At 35.5% G+C, this 22,382-nt stretch overlaps 1 protein-coding gene across 9 annotated transcripts in view; it reads left to right on the forward strand.

Annotated features, from left to right (window-relative positions):
- Positions 1 to 22,382, forward strand: part of Vps13b (vacuolar protein sorting 13 homolog B) — a 728,055-nt gene that overhangs the window by 656,223 nt on the left and 49,450 nt on the right. For 8 of the 9 annotated variants that reach the window (XM_087190742.1, XM_087190740.1, XM_087190744.1 and 5 more), the window contains 7 exons: positions 10,895 to 11,050; positions 18,040 to 18,303; positions 18,721 to 18,804; positions 18,983 to 19,158; positions 19,866 to 20,036; positions 20,385 to 20,586; positions 21,661 to 21,849. In XM_087190742.1, the coding sequence (XP_087046868.1) occupies positions 10,895 to 11,050; positions 18,040 to 18,303; positions 18,721 to 18,804; positions 18,983 to 19,158; positions 19,866 to 20,036; positions 20,385 to 20,586; positions 21,661 to 21,849 (1,242 nt within the window). The remainder of the gene's footprint in view (positions 1 to 10,894; positions 11,051 to 18,039; positions 18,304 to 18,720; positions 18,805 to 18,982; positions 19,159 to 19,865; positions 20,037 to 20,384; positions 20,587 to 21,660; positions 21,850 to 22,382) is intronic. The other variant, XM_087190746.1, reaches the window with a different exon arrangement.

The raw sequence follows: 22,382 nt of genomic DNA on the forward strand, positions 1-22,382 counted from the left end.
ATGCTACAGGAAGAGATTAGCAATGTACTTCAAATGGAACCAACTCTCAAGCCCACATGCAGTCTTAACTGTTCACACTCTTGTTTAATCTTTTGTGTTTATTCTATAAAAATTGTTGTTTATCATAAAATAAAAGTGCATAGTATAATTGCAAAACATTATGTATTTAAAGTAGACTTTATTATAAGTTAAATTTGCCACATATTGTTTCTTTCTCTAATCATGGAAATAATTTCCCAGAAATCTACATGATCACCCTTATTGTTGTGTAGGGCACAGCTGTCAGCAACTAGCAGTTCCATTTGGAGAAGAAGGATTTTTATGCCTTTGCTCCCCGGTGGCAGTAACAAGCTTCTTTTTATTGTTGCTGACATTAAGATAGCTAAAATCAGCAGTGAGGTAAACACTCCTTGGGACCATCTGGCAAGGATTTTAATCCAAAATATTCTGTAAACACTGGCTCCATTTGAGTGCCCGGAACTACTGTCCATTCACCATCAATTGCATTTTTATTTCAGTTTTTAGCAGTAATCAAAACAGCAGAAAAGCAATCTATAGACTCAATTCCCTCACTTTTCTCCCTTAAAATATTTTTATTTCATCAGGAATTCTAAGAAACTCACATTATCTGAGGGAGCTTACAGTACCTTCTAAAGTCACCAGTAGAAGTAAATGCAGCCCTGGCAGTTTTGGCTATTTACTATCTCATGCACAGAGCGTATTTGGAATTTCTTCATTCTCTGTTGGGAGATACATTTATTCTACTTAAATCAGAGACATAAGTTTGAGATTGAGCTTTCCTGTATATTTTAGTTTCTTTGTAAAAATCATTTGCAATATGACCTTTTTTAAGACTTTTAAAGTCTTTTACAAGAAATGGCAAAGAGGATTGTGATAGGGCACTTTATCCAGTCCCAGGGTTGATTTCTGGCATTTTCCTACAAACCTGCGTGAAAGGGGTTGACTGTGGATTATTTCAGCCGAGAAGCACCCAGAGGAATGATTGCTAGTGGTGCTAATGGTCTCTCTGTCCCCCCACTGGCAATAAATTTTAGATTTTGAAATATAGCTTTGGAAAAAACATACTGGAGATTCCTTAAGCTTTTTACAAGACACTCAAAGCCTTTTCACAAGCCTGTGCTCTGCAAATGTGAATTTTTGATGTCTAAACATAAAGGTCCTGGGCCAGGGATTTAGCTCAGGGGTTCCAGTGCCTGCCTTGCAAGCACAAGGTCCCGAGTTCGATCCCCGGTACCAAAAAAAAAAACTAATCATAAGGGTCCTTCACTGAACTAATTTTAAGTGTGAATTTTAATATAGAGTGCTTGGAAAAGGGAATGTAGCTGGACCATTAAAGAATGGTGTTTTGCTATTTTTTAAGTAATAGGAAATACTGATTAAGAACATTACAAAGATTTCAGCGTATATACTATGACAGTCCTTAATCAGAACTGATCATGAGTCTATATAAGAAAAGCATTAGCTGAAAGACAGTGTCATACCTATTATATTGTGGCACTTTTTAATTATTTCCATGTTTTTAATTATTTCCAGGATATTGAAAAATGTATTATTTAAAGGTCAGAATAATGCCCAAGACATGGCCAAGCCCAGTGAGTGTCAGATGCATGGAATGTTGGATGACTTCATAGTTATGAAATTATTTCATTTCTCATGATAATTCCCAACTTGCCAAGTTAATGAATTTTAAGAACTCTGAGAGCAGATTTTAAGATAAATGTGAAATAATCCATACTTTTGGAGTCAGGGACTTCCCTTCAGGCATTAGTTCATGTTTGACTTGCTTGACTTACACTTGGGGATAAAATGAGTTAGGACAAGGTCTTAGATACCACATTCCCTCACTGGGAAAGAAAACCAACTTGCACAATTTTGTCTGGCTCATGTTTCTTGTTATACAGGCACTGTGTAGCAGCAGTTGCCATGAAATACTTTATTTAACCTTTACAAAAATGTTTTCTTAGTATGGCAAGGAAATTTAGTTAAATGAAAATAAATAAGAATTTTAGATTTTTTTATATCCATCTGTTGACTTTTTTCTTTAATTAAAAATTAGAGATAACAATTATAATTGTCTAAATTGCCATAGTGACAATATAAATTTAAAATCACATAAAACCACTTGATCTTTTCTTAGAATATGTCTTGGCATGTCTTCTAAATTAAACTAAGTTTTGTTGAATAATGAATGGTACATTTTACAACAATTTAAGAGAAAAGTTTAATTTAAACTTTTGGATGTTTCTTTTATTGTTTTTGTTTGTATTTTGTCAAAATTAATTTTCAAACAAACAAACAAACCTGACAATTTAATTGACAAACTCAGAGTGTTTATCCAAATCTGAATGACTCTCAGATGGCCTCTCCAGTTTCTTATGTTGGCTTGAATTTCCCAGCTCACCTAAATTATTCTTTATTACTTCCATCCAACATGCTCTAACTTCTTCCACTAAAGAATTATGTCCCATCAAGCACATGACAACTGTCAACTATCTTTATAACGTATCATTGACTGTCAAAAGAGTGTGTACCCAACACCAGAATCTTCCAGCTGTTAGTCCTACCCTGTTACGCACAGAGAAAGTTTCTGTTTGACTATTCACTTACAAAGAAAATGTGAATTATCCTCTTCTGTATATACACACATATATACATACCAAGGCTCTTTGAATTTTCAGTTTTCAACCCTTTGTGGTGGTATCAAGGGTAAACAGACTGTCATGCAATTCTGAACTTAAGGCAACTATCACAGCTCATGTTTTTTCAGTCACATATCATTTAACTATAGAAAAGCCCATAACATTTAAAAACAATACATGTGTGTAATTTTGAAATAAGCATAATCTCATTTCATACTTTCTTTTAGTGTGTGTGTGTGTAAGAAAAAGATATTTCACAATAGAAATGTTCCAGTTATGAATAAAATTTTAAGAAAATATTTCAACATATGAGACAGCTTGTTCATTAAATCTTTTTTGCAAAATTTTTGCTAAGTAAATTGCTTTCCCCTAATTTGATAATTTAGATTTAGATAATTTTTAGGAAAGAATATCCATTATACATTCTACTGTTTTGTACATAATATATAAATTAAAGATATCACCACTATTTGCTCTACCCTTCTTTTTTAACTTATTTTCAACTTATTTTCTCTTAAGTATATAAACCTTAGCCAGAGACTGAACAGAGACTAATATCTGAAGAGTAAAACCCTATAAACAAATTCAAGAACTTAGAGTTCTATTTATGATTCTTTTTAAAAATGTTAACAAGGTTCTGTTGCTAGATTACAGATATATTGAAACATTGATTAATCCTTAATATTTGCTAGAAATGTGACATCTGATTTACACATGAGAATTCAGAATGCTATTTCAAACTACACGGTAAAATAATACAATGTACTGTGTAAAAGCTATGAAGAGAGCCAGGCATAGTGTTGCACACCTGTAATCCCAGCACTTAGGAGGCTAAGGCAGGAGAGTTGCTGCAAGTTCATAGCCAGCCTGGGCTACACACTGAGTTCAAGGCCAGCCTGACCTACAGAGTGAGAACCTGTCTCACAAAAAAAAGGCAATGAAAAGTATATAAGTATATATAAATAATGTCATTTCATATGGCCAAGCATTCTTTGTTTCAATTACTTTGTTTCGCTGACTTTCATGCTTCAATCCCTGGTGTTCATTGATGATTGATGCTTCAAAGGAAAATAGCAGTTACCTAAGAGTCACTGCCTCTTCACCCTTCCTTTCTTTACCACTTTCTATTAGGTAGGTCTTTTCCCTAACCCTGACCTCTCCACATCCCCAGCAATCTACACACTTGCCTGTTGGCTGCGCAAGAGTAAGATTTGACCTCCTAAAATAATAACTTTTGTCCCAGTATGATTCTGTCCTTTCTAGGATCAGTATTTAATGGCTCCATTTGTGTGATGATCAGAACTACTAGAGGAAAGGAGGCTGACGAGTTCATAATATAAAGTTAATTTTCCAAATTATATTGGCAAGAAATATAGCCAGAAATTGGTTACACAATTAGTTTCAAACCATAGCTTGTCATTTTTATGACTTGTCTTTATTTTTAATGCAGTCAGTATGCTTTGTAAACACTTAATTTTGTGCAGAAAGAACCACTCCATCCCTTGTTCCTTGTCATGTGGCAACTTAGGCTATTGCCTGTTTTTGTTTATCAGAAGTAACAATACTGTCATCTTTTATTCCATTTCAACATGTTTTTTTAATGTTATTTGTTTAGATAAGCAAATATGTCCTCTTGTCAAAATTTAGCTTTCCCCAGCAAAACACTCCTGGAATCCTACATTTTTTTCTTATTCCTAATAAAATTACGCTGTATAATTCTTCTTGTTGAATCTGTTTCTCCCACCATATTGTAATTTTTACCCCAAGTAAAGTGCTCATTCTTCTATAAATCTTCCATGTGTAGTATAATTGGTTGGCTTACAGTAAATATTTAATTTCTATACATCATTAAATCTATTTGCTAACTTGACAGATACTATTATCCTAGGGGAAAAACTATTACCCTAGGGGAAATCACATTAAACTCCTTTAAGAATTATGACTTATACAACATAGCAATTTAGGAAGGCAGATCCTGTGCTGACCTGTGGAGGCTGCAGAGATGAACTGAAATCATGTCTCCCTCTTACCACAGTGCCAGGAGTACAAATGGGGAAACGTGGATGCTGACTAAGACATATGGGCAGACTTTATGAAGCGGCTGAATTTGGGGTTTCACAATGGAAATGTTCAGTTTCTCCTTACTTGAAATGCAGTTTCTGTATGCTTTGTATTAGACATTCTTCATTCCTTTTGGGGGGGGAGGTACTGGGGCTCAAACTCAGAACCTTGCACTTGTGAAGCAGGTGGCAGCATCAGTGAGCTAAATCCCTGGCCACATTCTAATATTAATTTTTATCTGACTGCAGATAGTCTAAAATTTGGAAATCACATGAAAGCATACACACAAAAAAAAGGAAACTTAAAACACAAAATTGGGGTAAAATAAAAGTTATTTTTTAAAAACATATAATTCTGTAACCCCAAGGTAATCACTGTTAGCATTCTGGTATATATCTAAACTTTTACTCCCTTAGAAATAGATATAAAAATATATACTTTTGTTTGTTTACTCTTTAGAATGGGATGTACTACACATATCTTTTGTAATTTTTTCAATTAATTTGTTAATCAATCAGTGTTAACATTTTTCTTTCTTTTTACAGTACTAAGGATTGAATCCAGGGCCTTTGGACTGAGTGCCATCCACAGCCCATTTGTTTTTATTTTTATTTGTTATTTTTGAGACAGTTTCTCACTAAGCTACCTGGGCTGAGCTCAAACTTACAATCTTCCTGCCTCAGCTTCCTAGTGTTCTGGGGTTATAGGCATCTGTCACCATTCCTGGCTTCTTTTTCTTTTTTCTATCAAAATAAATTGCACCAAAGAGTCAAATTTCCCTTCAAAAACAATTCAGTTTTATCTATTTCCAGTTAATCATTCTTTTAGATAGGAGATTATATTCTATAAGTGTGAAAAGATACATAAGGTCCAAAGAGTTTCAGTACTGAGTCATGATGTTATCGAGCATTAGCAATTAACTTGACAGTTTTATACTTGTTTTGTAGCATTATTTCAGATACCCTGAACATCCTGAAATTCAACTGCCTTATGAAAACTATCATGAGCAACATGAATATTTCATTTTCATGCTAATTTAGCAGTGTGAAATGTACTGTCAGTTCCACTTAGACTCCTGAGTGTCAAACAAGCAATTTAATCTGTTTAATTTACTTTCTAGAAATTGCATAGACAAGATTTTTTAATATTTTAACTTAATTTTTAGTTATGAGACTCACCTATTTTATCATTTGAGTATGTTTGATGTTTTAATATGAATATTGTAATATCCGAATTATGGATCTGAGGGATTACATTGATTTGTAGTTTAATAGCTATCTATATAAAATCTATCTCCTGCATTGAAAGATCATTCAAATGGAAAATTTTCTGAATATTTTTATTTTATACTCATGGTATGTTTTGCAGAAATATCACCACTAATATTTTACTATATCTGCTTTTGGTTGCTTTCACTAATTTTGATTTCACTAATCTTGATTCATTTATTCAACAAATTTTTTAATGTCCTGTACACTAGGCTCTTATACTGATAAGTTCTAAATTTTAACAACTAAATGTTAGCTACATTGTAATATATTAATATGTACAAAATTGCAAATATTAACATATTATACTTAGTGTGATCAAAATGTGTGATGAATGTTTAAATTTCTCAAAATTGTATTACAGTAAAAGATACATTGTGATTAATCCCCTTCAAAGTACTCCTTTTCACTTTGAGCGAACTTAGTCCATCATTCTTGCCACTTTCTGAGGCAGTTCTGGAAGTCCTATTTGTTAGTAACTTTACAAGATATGAGCAAAACTATGGTGAATGCTGCTGCCAAATGCCATCTAATGGAAAGCTTTGCAGGAAACAGGCTGGTTAAAACATTACTGCGTCTTCATTCACCTTATTCAATGAATCTGGCACCATGCAACTTCTGGCTCTTTCCCAAAGTCAAAATGACCATGAAAGGTAAATATTTTGAATCCATCAGGACATCAAGGGAGCCATGACAGCACAACTTAAAGACACTGATGAAATGACATCGAGAACTGCTTCAGACTGCATGGTGGCACACACATATAATCTTAGTACTCAGCAGACTGAGGTAGGAGGATTGCCATGAGTTTGAGGCCAGCCTGAACTACATAACAAAACCCTCTCTCAAAAAAAAAACCAAAAAAAAAAAGGAAAGAAAAAAAGTAGCAAGAACAATGGGATCAGTATGTTCAAAGTGAGTGTATTTTGAGGGAGATTAATACCAATGTGTTTAAAATGCAAATATTCACTATATTTTTCAACCACACCTCATTTATAAATTGATATATTCAGTTTATTTCTTTTGGATTTCCATATTGATTTTTAGCACCCATAAAATTTCTATAATGAATTAAAAAAAATTTGAAGTTGTTTAGATTTTCAGTTTCTTTACAGGACATTACATCACTACAGGGTAAATTATTATAAAACCCAAAAGAAAACTGAGTTTAAAGATAAATTTTAATTTGTTGTTATTGGGTAGAATTTTGACAAGAGTTTCACAGTGTGTGATAAAATATAAGTTTGGAGAAAAGTATTTGGTGCCTTCATCATTTGTATTTCAATACATCATTTAAAATTTTTACTTAATCTTCTTTCTCTTCTTTACTGTACTCTATTTTCTTAGATTTCTTCTTATTTTTCTTTCCTCCTGACTTTATCAGTCTGGGAATTCTCTCTTTGGACATGACTGTGGGTGGTCCTCAGAGCTAATTCCTAACTCCCTGATCACTAACTCTGTTTAAGTTTTATTTTATATAATGAGTTAAAAGGTGTACATGCTCCCATCTGAGGTCTGCAGTAGTAAAATTACAAATCTAGTCTGGCTGCCAACACATTACTAGAGACTGTTGAAAAAAGAAAGCATAGCCCCTTGGGACCTCCCAACAATTGTGGCCACTGTATACCCCACCTTATTCCTTAGTTTCAGCTGTCATTAAAAAATGCCAACAAGAGTAGATCCTTTTTGACTACCCCTACCATGGGATACTAGACACTAGCTAAGTAGGCAAAAAGAATGAAAAGCCTGGATGAAAGGAAATGTGGTAGAGGAAGTGATCAGTAAGAGGAACTCTTAAAAGAGGCAAAGGAAATTTCCAAGTTGATGAGAAAACCTAGAAATTCCTTGACTCCAGGTAAAAGGGATAAGCCCATTGCTTTTCCCTGCCCCACAGTGCTTCTCATCCTATGAAGGTTTTCTGCCTTCATAGGCCATTTTTACTGTTCCATCAACACATTGCTCACTATGCCAGAGGCTTCAGAGACTATCCACTAATTCCTAAATAGAGCACAGCTTCCTCAGCTTCATAAATCAGTCCTGGGCACCAGCTAAATCTGCTTGTCTGAACTTATCCCCCACTTTTTTTTCACATCTCATATTGCTTCTTTAGCCTGGAAATGAACTGTCATCTTTACCAGTTGCAATTCTGCCCAAACTAAGATGCAGCTGTTCATGAATCTTTCTTAATCACAGCAGCCTGAAGCAGGCCTTCCATCACCTGAAGGACTGTAGCACTTTGCACCTCTTTTTCTGTCTCATGTTGGCTATTTGTTCTTGCCTTATTTGTTCTTGTGGGATCATAAGCTCCCAGTAGGACAAAGAACTCAACTTTATTTCCCCCATAGTCCCTAGCACATCACCTTCCTTATAGTACCTCAGTAATGAAAATGTGTTAGATAAATGGTAGAAAGAAATCTCATTAAAATTAAATACTGTAACAAATTTCACATTCTTCTGCCTGATTTTATATTTCCTTCTGTACAGAAATAAAATAGATATATGAGTATTTCTTATTGAGAATTTCAGTACCTTAGTGAAATGGGTCTAACAGGAAAAATACCTCCCACCTGGGATTGGTGTCTGGGTGTCTGAGCACTACTACACGTGCCCTGGTCTGGCTGTCATGCAACAGGAAGGAAGACCAAAACATCCTGTGCCTCCTGAGCTCCTTTCTGTAGAGTTCTCTCTTAAGAATGTAATTCCTTTCCTAATAAATTCTGTCCATCAAATTGCCTGTTATATTTAATGTTTTTAACTGAAGGTCCAGTGTTACAACTATTCAATTGATGATGTGTATGGGGAGAAGTGTTACAAATATTTTTCTCACACTTAACTTTTCTGTTTGAACTAAATCCAATTGTATTTGAACTTTCATAATTCAAATAAAGTATCTGTGCCAACATTTTGAGAATAAATAGCTGCCAAGCAAAACCTGATAGCATATTCCTTGGTGGCAGACAGTCATAAAAATCTGTGTACACAAAGTGAGCAGCTATCAGCTATCTTGAACTAAGTGCATATGCAAATATGAACATACCAATTAAAATTACATCATGTGTATTAAAACTTTCTCTAGAGCCTATAGAATATTCAGAAAAAATACAGTGAGCTTGACCTTAAGTACCTTGCCTCATTATTTTTTTGTCATTTCCAGCTACCAGGCACTCCAAAGAAAACAGCTTTTTATTTAGTTTTGTGTGTTCCCTGAGCTTTATTCCCAACTGCTGCTGTTAAAAAAAAAAAAAACCTGAAATGGTTCCAAACACTACTGTTGTTTTTCTTTTTTCCTTTTTTCCCCTGTAACTAATATTTAAACATCAAAGATACTCTGGTACTTTTAGTTGTAGAGTGTATATAAGATCATATTTTCCCAAAAGGTATTTGCTGTACAGGATTTTTTTTTTCCTTAACTGTCAGCCTTCTTTTTCAGAGGTCATCTCACTGGTAGCCTTTTGATTTCATAGGCTCACTGTATGGAGGAATAATTGCAGTGAGGTCAGACTAGAAGCAAGGGAATGAATTAAGCAATTTTTTAAAATGTTATATTCAGGGGCTGGGGATTTAGCTCAGTGGTTTCGCTGCCTGCTGCACAAGTGCAAGGACCCGAGTTCAATCACCAGTACCAAAAAAAAAAAAATGTTTTATTCAGGTATTTTAAAACAAAAAACCCTACTTTTGTTATCTATCAAACCTCATGTTGTGATGATCAGTGACCTTGGGAAATTTTTAAACTGAGCCATGTTATCAGTGCTTCTCATAAGACTGAAATTTAAAAATTATCTGCTTCCATCAAGACTTATTATTGTGGTAATTCTCATGTAAATGCTTACTGTAGCTATTATGATAGCTCTTGTAGGATGTTTTCAAAGTTTTATTTAATCTGTTGGGAGTGTTTCATAAGATTCATCTTTGATTAACTCTGTTAAAATGATATATAAAAATTATATTTGTGTGTCATATACATATCTCTCTTAACATGACAGTTTTTCCTTATATTTAGTAAGCATATACAGCATTGTTTATTTTCCAGTTAAATATATGTCCTAAAAAAGCAATAATTATTACTCGTTTTGAAGGAATATCTATGCAGTTAAACTGATTTTCCTAGCAGCAGGTAATGGGTTAGTAGTCAAAATAAAAAATATTTGAATAATTGCAAAGGAAATCCAGATATTACTAAAAGTGGGAATGCTAATGAATAGATAAAAGTATAAATTGAGAGGTTCAGTTAGTAAAAGTTATAGTAAATATATAGTGCAAAAAGAAAGAACAGAGACATTTTAAATATCAAAATGTTGAAGGCATTTCTAATTTGATATTATGATCTCATAAAGAGTATATTAAATAGGGCTGGGGATTTAGCCCAGTGGTTCCGTCGCCTGCCTTGCAAGTGCAAGGACCCGAGTTCGATCCCCAGTACCAAAAAAAAAGAGTATATTAAATGAATTTCATCTTCAAATTGCTATTTTGTTCTTTCTAAAAAAAATAGGCAATGTAGGCTCAAAAATAATTCTGCACACCAAACAGCTTTAACTACTGTCTAGCCATAACAAGGAATAAATTATTAGCCAAAACTAAGGCTCTTTGATCTCACATTTAAAACTTCTTGTCCTCCCAATGAATGAAATGATCTCTTCTCAAATAGACCTTTTACTACTTGATAGGACCATTATTTTTAAGAAGCTTTAAAATGTGATCTGGAAAACTACATTGACTCTATGTGGCATATTTGCTATTCTTAGCCTGATGAAATAAGCTGGAAGCAGATGAAGAATGCAGGTTAGAAAGAAAGCAGATGCTAGATATTAGAAATAGAAAGGTTTTTCCAGCAATAAAACTTTCATTTCAGGACTAGATTTTTGTAGGCATGTGTGGCATTATGATGATTATTGTTTTTCTCTCCAGCTGCTACACATCTGTATTGAAGGTTGGGGCAATTGGCGTTGGTCAGATCCCTTCAGTGTGGACCATGCTGGGACATTTATTAGAACGATTCAGTACAAAGGTCGCACTGCTTCACTCATCATCAAGATTCAGCAACTCAGTGGAGTGCAAAAACAGGTAAGTTTCTTTGTGTTCAGATCCAGACAACTCTTAAATATTTGCGGTCATGGAGACTAAAACTTAAGAGAAATGTAAATAATTGATAATAAAAATATCACAGTAGTTACACCTACCACTACCATGCACATGAGCACTTAATAAGTACTTGTTGATGATCCTGATGATGATGATGGTTCAAACCCCTTGTCCCACATCTTTTACAAGAGCTGCTAACGAGCAGTAAAATTTACTGATTTGAGTTTCACCTCTTCTCCCTGTCAGCACCTACCTTCTGTTGGAGGTGCTAATGAGCTGTGAAATAGCCAAAGGGCCTTTGTTGAGAAGGAAAAGAAGCAAAGGATTGTGGGGACTCTGGATAATCCACCAGTGGATAACCAGGAGTTGGTTCTCATGTGTGTGAGGAGAATCTATGTGAAAGTGTCATGATACTCTCCTGTGACTAAGGAGGCCTGGGTCTCCAGCAAACTTCTTTTTTCTAGGAGTTAATATTAACTGTAGTAAAAACTGCAGTCAAACTCTTGGCATATAAAACCTCAGCTCTCAGCACATATTTTTTACCTATTTTATAAAACTTCCTTTTGGCTGTTTTTGAAGTTCTAAGACTGCAAAAGGAAAAAAGTATCTCACACTTTTTTGTGTTCTTAAGATGTGAAAATGTGGTTTGTAAAAGATGGTTTTCAAGCATGGAGCATATGATAAGAGTAGAAGGAAGAAAAGGAAGTATTAAAACTGGAAAACTGACTTCACTGCACACATAATAACTGCATTTGTCATAAGAGTTTTAACATACATGTGCATCTGGATTGTAGCAGCCGACCTAGAGCTTATGTGAACTGAGGACATGATAGAAACAATATTCAGTCCCTGGAAAAGGAGAGCTCTTCCTGTGGAACCATAAGGGTTCTTCTATTGCCCTATGCCAAGAAACAAGCAGGAAGCAACTGGCAAGAGGAACAGTAAGCCCCATACCATGTGCATTCTTGGTCTGCACCTAATCAGAGAACTGGACTTGATGTTCTCATTATTGTGCGTGACAAAAATGAAAAGTGAACCATAGCAGAAGAGTCCAGAAAAGAAGCATAAAGAGCTTTCTCAATTAACTGGTCATTTCTCAGAATATGTGCTGATTGCTTACAGTGGAACCAAATAAAATGGAAGATACCAAATGTGTGACATAATCTTTGCTCTTAAATTCCAAATTTATGTAAACCCACCCATGTATACAACAGATAGCAAGTGTGAAGGCAATTTAGAAGATGCAGCTTGAGTTGAGTTTTGGAAAATATGTAGAATTTGGATTAAGAAGAGCATTCCAAGCAGACAGGATAGCATAAATAATGGTACAAAGACAGGATTAATGAATCTTACTGAAGGACTCATGAGGAGACAGCCTACTAGTGTGAGCTCTGGGCTAGAGTCGTAAGAACTGGAAGTGTCTCTAAGTCCTGTCTGCCTTCAGAGCTCTCTTACACAGGTGGGCTCAAGAAGTACATACTGATTTTCTGATCCCATCACTCATGTTCTTTGAGAAATGTCTCATCCACTTTTCGATACACTGGCAAGTCTGAGAAATGGTCATTCAGCCTCCTTCTGACTAGTTCAGATGAGAAGTCCATTCCCTCACACTACCAGCTATTAGGAAATTCTCTCCAAAATTTGAACCAAAATCTTTCACCATTCCACCACCTTTTACCATTCTTCAGAACTGTGAGCCATACAGAGCTGGCACACAAAAGTTTGTTATGAGGATTCCATGAGTCCCCTCTCTTTTGTAGCCTTTCAAAAATGTGAAGGGAGCTAATATGTTTCCTCTTAACTTCCTTCTCTAGCTTAAGCCACTGGTTCTGAAACTCTAGTGTGTATCAGAATCTCTAGAGGACTCGCCAAAATACAGATTGCTGGATCTTGCCCCCAGGGTTTCAGATCCAGGGGGTCTAGGGTATGTCCTGATAATCCCATTTCTAACATGTTTCCAGGGATACTGATACTACTGCTCCAGGGCACGTATTTTTGACAACCATAGCTCTAATCAAAACTCTTGCAGTTTCTTCAACTCTTTTGCATGTAGTTGCTAAAACTTTTACCAAAGAGTAAAGGTGGAGAAATAGTTTTAATTGTATGTCCTGATGGTTAAGATTATACATAGGCAACTATCTGTGTTTCCTTGCTAACTATGTGATCTTGAGCAAGTTATTTGACCTCTTTATAAATCAGTCTTTTAATCAATAAAATGAGGATAGTAATAGTGCCTTCCCCAGGAAATTAGCATAAGGATTAGAAGAGTTTGTGTATACAGAGTGCTTACAGTGTGCCTAGCCAGCCCATTGTCATAACCCAGTAAACTTCATTTACAACTATTATAATGCAGTATTCTTAGGCATGAGTAATGAGAGTTGGGCTTTTCTGTGTTACTGTAATAATGGCTCATTCTTGCATACATATGTATTTTCAAGGAATGATGTTAAATTTCAGGGATAAATTGATATATACAATTTTTCTGCACAGATATTACCAAATGTCAAAAAAATGTGGTAATTTGAAAAATATATTTTCTAAAAACTTCTCATAAAGTTCACTTATGTCCTTCATCCCCAAACCCCACCCCACCCCTCCGACACACACAAGCAAATTTTTAAATGTCCTTTTCAGTTGGATTTAATTTTACTGTCAGGGTAGTTTAGCATTCAGATTAAAGTTAAGGTACATTAGAGACATAAGATTTCCTCAATTGGTGAGGTTAGGAAGAAAGAAAGGAATCAAGCTTCAGAAGACCTTTGTGGATTCCTGCCTCCCTCACATCTTGGCTTCTTTCCTACTTCTCCACCTGGTCCTAGAAATTTGCAATAAATTGCAGCTGCCTAATTACCAAAACTTATTTGGGGAGGTGAGTGTATGCAGATCCCTGATGTACCTTAACCACATTAAAATGTCCCTGAATAATGGAGAATTGGCTTAAGCTCTTTTTAACATTGATGCTTGGTTATCTGTACTCTGCCTTTCCTATATTCCTCTTGTTTCCCCCAGTCAAATGTAAATTGACCACATTTAATGTTTCCCAGGGACTTTGTACATTATACAACTACTTGTGTACACATTCTTGCTTCTATGTTTTTCATCCCTTCACCAAAGAAACCTTTACCAGTCTAAAAGCCCATATGTACATATCTATGTGTGTATGTTTCTATCTTTATACATACACTTTTAATGATGGCTAAGATATCATTTTCCAGTGCATCTGGTGCTCTGGACTTATTTTTTAATATCACTATTCTTCTTGGCACTGATCTAATAAGAGTTCTGAAACCTGCTAAGTAAAATCATATGTAGAAATCTTCAACACACATCTTTCTGACTTTGAGAAAGGAGGGAAATTAGTGTGAAACCTGGAAGTATGTATAAAGGAGAAACCCTACATTAAAAAAAAATAAGTAGCTGTCTTCAACTGATAAATTTATCTTGAAATTCTAACCATAATTTTCAAAATAAAGGCATTATAAGTTGGCCACTTTGAAGAAAAGCAGACTGAGCTCTCCTGAACTTTACAGCCATGAAAGAGCCCCACTCCCATGAGTAGCCATTTTGGATTTCCCTTCATCCAAGTAGTCCTTTGCCACTTTTTAGATTTTAGATTTTTGGATTTTCTTTTTATCAAACTTGAAAGCCTATTTAACAGGCTTTTTAGTTGAAAATGAAACTATTAAAAAAAAACCACCAAGAGTATCTTTGTCTTTAAACAAAGCAAGTCCCAGATGGTTGCAGAGATTCTATGGTTTCTGTGAAAGACAGTGAAATTCTCTTGCAAATTTCCAAGGGTCCAAAGGTTGCAAAGCAAGAGCCATACACATATGTTGCCAGGCCTAAGTATATCAAGAATAAGAACAAAGTTAAATACTTCCTCCAAATGTTCACGCTTATTTAAAGTTAGGTCCTGCTGTGGCATCACAAGACTTATCATGAGTGTCTAGTAATCCCTAGCATATGCTAAAGAAAAGCTTGCTTGCTAATTTAGGACTGAGGTTCAGTTGACTTTTATGGTTTGTTATTGTGGAAGCATGGTTTTAAAAGACTGTGATGGCCAGTGTATCCAAGGGAAGTATAACCAAAGGATGGCTTGGTTTTACAAATGTGTTCCTTTAAAAGAAAAATTTAAATGAATACTTGGAAAATAAATGTTTAAGAAAATATTAAACCCCACTGTTTAAATAGCACAAGGTAAAAATCACCACGTTCATCTAGTGGACTTGTTTTGGATAAAAAATAATTCATTCCTAAATAGTTATTCATCTGGGCATGATGTACACAGGTAGCCTCAGATAACTTGAGAGGCAGAGGCAGAAGGTTTGCACATATTATATGGCCAGCCTGGGCAACTTAGTGAGACCCTGTCTCAAAAAAAAAAAAAGTTACTCATATTTATTTATGGAAATAATGGTTGATTTTGAACATTGGTTACGGATTTCCTTTGATGACAGTTAATATATTATCTAGTATGTTGCCACTTGAAATTATAAAATGTGCTTTTTAACTTTCATAGCAGATCCTATTATTAGTCTCATTTTACTTTTTTTTTTCACATTGTATAAAGGAAGAACACAGGTCCAGTGTTGGTTAACTCAGCACTTCAGAATTGTCTGTACTTTGCTTCCCTGCCATCCTCCTATAGTTACCTTTCTGGGCTCAACATGGCTCCAAAAGCTATAACCATCTCTCATAACACCTTCTGTGACAGAAAAAGAGGGCTTTTTCTTCTTAAACTGTCTCCCTTATTATCAAGGAATAAAATCTTCTCTAGAGCCTTTTGACAACTTCCCTTTTCATGTTATTAACTGATTGGCAAAGAGAGAATGGAGTTAGTTACCAGGATTAGCTTGTAACAGTTACATTACAGCTATGGGGACTAAGGAAGCCATCCCTCTCTCCTAAGGCCTTGGCTATCTTTTGATACCCAAGCCAAATCAGAGTTTTGTTTTGCTTTGTTTTCCAGTACCCAGGATGGAACTCAGGACCTTGTGCTTTCGAGGCAGGCATGGTGCCACTGAGCTAAATCCCCAGCCCTCAAATCAGAGTTTTAATAGCAAGGAGAAAGGGGAACACACTATTAGGAAGGGAACCAATGGGGTCTGCCACATCTGTGGTATGATGAGTAGCCTTTACTCTGTGTCTTATGGAATCTAAATGTTCTTAATAAGTAGGTATTTATTTTACGAGAGATAGACTGCATGAGTGACTCTTAACACAAACATTAGGCCAGACTATTTACCACCCAGCAATGCCTTGTTAAGATAGGCATAGTAGGGCGGGGGATTTAGCTCAGTGGTTCTGCCACCTGCCTCGAAAGCACAAGATCTCAAGTTTAATCCCTGGTACCAAAAAACAAAAAAAAGAAAAGAAAAGGTAGTCATAGTTACACCTTCTTTATAAAGTTGCTATGAGATAAAGAGGGTTATAGAATAAATACAGGGTGTGGGGGAGTGATTGATTGAATGATGGGCTGTAAATTGGCTCCTGTGATCATGGAGACAGAGAAGTCCCAGGCTCCACAGTCAGCTAGTTGGAGAGCCATTGTATTGTTCATGTCGAAGTCTGAAAGCCTGAGATCCAGTAGAGCCAGTGGTGTAAATTTCAGTCCAAAAGCTACAACTTCAAGACCCAGAAGAAGCATTGATTCAGTTCAAGTTTGAAGGCTAGAAAAGATCAACATCCCAGCTCAAGTACTCAGGCAGAATGAGTTAATTCCCTGTTACTTAGCATTTTTGTTCTAGTCATGTCTTCAGTTGATTGGATAATGCTCAATCACACAGTGGGGTGAGGGCATCTGTTTCACACAGTCTACTAATTCACATATTAATGTCATCAAGAAACATCCTCACAGATCCATTCAGAATAATGTTTCACCAAATGTCTTGACATTCCATGGCCCAGTGGAGTTGACACATTAAAGTTAACTTTCACATCCTTAGGTCTGTAAGTATGTTTATTATTGTTAATATTTGTAATCTGAAAAAATGTTATAAATAAGAAATCTAGTTTGTGAAAGTTCTGTTTTCCTCAGTCATGGTAAGTACTCATACTTTAAAAGAATTTGCTTTCTAAAAGTATTTACTGCACAGAAGTAAATTTTTTCAGGCTGAGAATGTAGCTCAGCAGCACAGCATCTGCCTGGTAAGCACCAGTCCCTGAGTTTGATTCCCAGTACCAAAAAAAAAGTAAATTTTTCATTATCTTCTCATTTTCAACCAACTTAAACATTTGTTCATGCCATGAATTATATTCCTAGCTGGGACCAAAGTTGGATAATCTGTGAGTTTAGTGGATAATTCTGTGTTTTATAAGGATACATACTCCTACAATGTAGAAGAAACTGAATAAATAAAATGAAAATTAGGTAGTATCTCACCAAATGTGACTTGTTTAGGCTTATACAGAGATCTCTTACTGGGTTAGAGTACAACAGACTCTTAGAAATCAGCTTCAAGGAATAGATTGATCGTAATTGCCCTTTCAGTTACCAGAACTAAATGCTTGCGTTCAATTCCCATGCTTTTCAACTTCATTATTTAACTAAATTAACTACCACTCATCAGCTAGTTACCTTTCATGGCTTCAGCAACACTTTATTCTAATTCACTTCCACATTCCTTCAACCCTTTTTTTTCAGCCTTTTTACCTCTTCTCTTCACTCTGGGCCTGCCTGTACAGTACTGGTCAATTTCTGGGTTTGTGCTTCCACCACCCCTCCAGGTAACTATCCTCTGTCAACACACTTTGCATGGCTTTTACAAGTCTTTATCTCCAGCTCCAACTTCTCTCTTAAGCATCTGACCAGTATTTCTAGGTGGCCACTGGACCCTGCCTCTTGTCTTTCCTTTACTGCAAACTCAACATAATCACAGCAAATTTCATTCTTTCTTCAAATTTTTATTCCTTTGTATTATTAATGAAGTCTGAATTGATGAAGCCTTATATACTTACACATTATCTTTTAGATTATCATATCTGGAAGACAGATCATCTGCAGTTACTTGTCTGAAAGCATAGAACTAAAAGTTGTTCAGCATTATATTGGCCAAGATGGACAAGCTGTGGTTCGAGAACATTTTGACTGCCTGACACCCAAAAAGAAATTGCCTTCATACATACTGGAAAACAGTGAACTGACAGAGTTATGTGTGAAGGCCAAAGGAGATGAAGACTGGTCAAGAGATGTGTGCCTGGAATCCAAAGCTGCAGAGGATAGCATTGTCATCCAGGTATGAGAAGCAATCCAGGCTAGAGTAGAGCAGCTTTAAAAGTGAAATTTCCCGATATGCTCTTTACTTAATACAGCATTTCATTTATAAAAAAGTGATACATAATAAAAAAAAGTGATACATAGAAAGAGGGAGGAGCTGAAAAAGCAGAATGACTTTGAAGAGTGCTTCTCAGACTGTTGCCATCTCTGTCTTTCCCAGATGCAGGGAAGTTACACTTTGGAAGAGTCGCACACACCAGGGCTTTATGCTATAATGAAGTCTCTTTTTGCTTAGTTGTTTTTTTACTTTTCTCCTATAACTTTAAACTTTTTCATCTTCAAAACTGAGGACAAAGTATCTTATATCAGTATCTTACTTTGATTAATTAGTAAGCTGTTTTGTATTTAAAAGGACCCTTTCCCTTCTCATGTGCAGGTGCCATCTTCAAACAGCTCCATTATTTATGTCTGGTGCACAGTTTTGACTTTAGAACCCAACTCTCAAGTACAACAACGAATGGTGAGTACTTTCCCAACTCTAAAATATGGTATATGACTCTGACCTTTCCTGTTCTGAAATAAATTAAGGTCAGAGTGACCTAGGAAAGAGATTTATTACAAGTTTGTTTCAGCATCAAACAGCTGGAATACTGCAACAAAGCAAATATGAAAGTTGTTCTGTCCTTTTATTTTTATAGATTGTGTTCAGCCCTCTTTTTATCATGAGGAGTCATCTTCCAGACCCCATTATCATACATTTGGAGAAAAGGAGTCTAGGACTGAGTGAAACACAGATTATTCCAGGAAAGGGGCAGGAAAAGCCACTGCAAAACATAGAACCTGACCTTATACATCACCTCACATTTCAAGCAAGGTATTAACAAAATACATACATTTTCCTCAAAGAAATTCACCAGAAAAGTAATTTTGCACTTTTGAGGGAGAGGGGAGTATGGATGGAATTTTTGTTGTATATTTTCTTATCTTAGGAGAATATTATTTGAAATTTGTACAGCCTAATGTTTTCTAAATTCTGCCTTATAGTTTTAGATAAAAGTCAGCCTTTCTCATTAAGCTGAGGAAAAACTCAGATGGATCATCAGAAAATGTAATTTAATTTAGATTTAGTGAGTGTTCTTTTTATTTTTTGTGTTTGCTTGTTTATTTGTTTTTGAGACAGGGTCTCACTGTGTTATCCAGGCCAGCCTTCAACCTGCCTATGTTGCCTAGGCTAGCTTGAACTCAGGATCCTTCTGCTTCAGCCTCCCAAGTGCTGGGATGGGGAGTATGCTACCATGCTCAACCTTAGATTTTATTTACATACGATTTCTATAGTGGACAAAGATATTACTAGAAATGTCAGCCAAGCATTGGTTGTTGGGGAGGAAAATCAAGGGCACAGATCATCTAAAAACTGTGTTATAAATTCCTAAGTCACTAAAAATTGACTCAATCTCACAAAAAAGTATTGATCTACAGTATATTTTATAGTTAGATTTTTTAAAAATAAATTGTAGACCACTTTAGAAATCTGGTATTTATTCTTGGCTTATTTAGTTTGTTTTTTCTTCCATTTCCTAGAGAAGAATATGATCCTTCAGATTGTGCTGTTCCCATCTCAACAGCCCTCATTAGGCAGATAGCCACTAAGATACACCCTGGAGGCACAGTTAATCAGATCCTTGATGATTTCTATGGGCCAGAAAAGTCACTTGAGCCCACATGGCCCTATAATAAGAAGGATTCTGAGAGGTAATGTTCTTCAGTAATCTTTTTCTACACACACTTCTACATGTTAAGAAGTGACCATTCACAAAAATATTGATACTATAAAATGGTACAGAAATGGTATTTATACGGCTGTCAGTTTCTGACCTTTTTATCATTGAGTAGATATAATTGATAGATTTTTAAACTCATAATCTAGAACGTGATTGCATGAAAAGTTGCTTTTTCCTGCTTGCAAATTCAGCATTGAATGTCTCTGGTGTGAAGAAGTATCATACAGGAGCATTGTGTATTTGGAATGCTTAAGCATATTTCATGAATACTGAAGTCATCATGTTTCATTGAGTCTCTTGGATGTGGTATTTGGAACAGGACTGAACAGCTGAGTCAGTGGGATAGCCCAATGCGAGTGAAGCTGTCAATCTGGAAGCCATATATTAGAACCTTGTTGATAGAACTTCTACCCTGGGCCCTGCTTATCAATCAGTCCAAGTGGGACCTCTGGCTGTTTGAAGGAGAGAAGATTGTTTTACAGGTTCCTGCTGGCAAAATCATTATTCCTCCTAATTTTCAGGTACTATAACTTTTAAACCTAACACTAATTCTTTTCTCTCAACAACTAGATTTTATTCTGAGGTGGTATTTATGATCTTAAAAGAATGAATCAGATATGGAAAACTGTCTCATAGATGCATACATAAGGGTATGGAATGCTTTCTGATACTCAGAAGCTTCTCAGATGTCTTTTTCCCCATCAACAGCATTCCTGGTTAAGGTATCATTAAATTTGATGCATAAGTTGTACTAGCTCATTCTCATTTCCATTGTGTGCGGGGTATTTGACAAGTATCAAGGTTGATCTAGTCCATGCATACATATCTATTCCAAGAATACATATGCTAATCCACCCCCTAAGCACTCTTTGCAGTTCTCCTGTAAATTCTCTGAAATCTGTAAGGTGTTGAGGATTTCTAAACAATCATTTTGTCAGAGTTTTTTCCTTATAAGTGGACTTGTATGTCCATAATTATGAATGTTTACTTGGTTGTTGATGATAACAACGTGGAATCATTAGAGAAAAACCTAATTTATAGAATAAAATTTTACAGGAAGATTTTATATGCTATCACAAGAAAATTAAATTTATAAAGCTAGCTCATTTCAAGAAGACATGTAGGTCTACAAAAAAACAAAGTAAAGGGAACTCCTAAATATTTTTCTCAAAGAGAACAATTTCAGAGTCTTATATTTTTAGCTCCAGCCCATAAACATCTTTATTCAGTTCATTTTTCCTTTTTGTTCACATAATCAGATGCTGTTACCTTATGGAATTGGAATGTTGACCTGTGTAGACCTAATGTTGCATATTATTCTCTTGTCAAATGAGATGAAACCTTTAGTTTTTAAGCCTTAGGTATTCATTTTTTTCCCTGTTCCAAAAAAACTAATTTCACTGTGAGTCAAAAAAGACATTGGGAACTAAGATAAAATGCATGTTGCCATTACCTCCCCCGCCAGAAAAGGGAGGAGGAGGCTATTTGTTTGCCATAGTAGCCCTACTATGTTGTATTTTAAAAATCCTAGGATTGAGGTTAAAAAAATGTCATAGTTAAGAAAAATATTCTAAATTGAGATATTATTTTTCTAGGAAGCTTTTCAAATTGGGATATACTGGGCAAATACAAATACTGTGCACAAGTCAGTGGCAATTAAACTGGTTCATAACCTGACATCTCCAAAATGGAAAGATGGAGGTAATGGTGAAGTTGTGACATTGGATGAAGAAGCATTTGTTGATGTTGAAATAAGACTTGGTGCTTTCCCAGGACACCAGAAGGTAAAATCAGTGGAAATAGCATACCCACCCTTTAAACTGTTTAAAATGAATTCATCCTTTCTATTTTAATCCTTTTTGGGTATTACTTATTCTCAATAATGTATAACAATGAAACATTTTATTTCTTCCTAGACCTTTGTTTTATAGTATTTTTTTCCTTTACTAGTGATAAAAGCTATGTCACATAATTTATCCAATAACTGCTCTATTTCAGAACACTCAGCAGTCACTTGATTTATAGTATGTGGGGGCAAATAATCTTATTCCAAAATATCCACAAATTGTACTTGGCCTCCTTTTTTAGAACAGGAAGTGGAGTTGCTAATATTCAGAGCATTAAGTGAAAGGACAAAGTTTCCTTCAGCATAGATTATTTCCTAAGCAAAATGATGTGGACTGATTCTTTTCCCATAAAACCAATGTTACAGAGCCAGTCTTGGTGGTGCACGCCTGTAATCCTAGCACTTGGGAGGCTGAGATAAGTGGATCACCATGCGTTTGAGGCCAGCCTGGACTACATAGTGAGACCCTGT

This window comes from Heterocephalus glaber, unplaced genomic scaffold (assembly GCF_053883595.1).
Source record: "Heterocephalus glaber isolate CG9 unplaced genomic scaffold, H.glaber_assembly_v1.0 deba00001555, whole genome shotgun sequence".
NCBI classification, from domain to species: Eukaryota; Metazoa; Chordata; class Mammalia; order Rodentia; family Bathyergidae; genus Heterocephalus; species Heterocephalus glaber.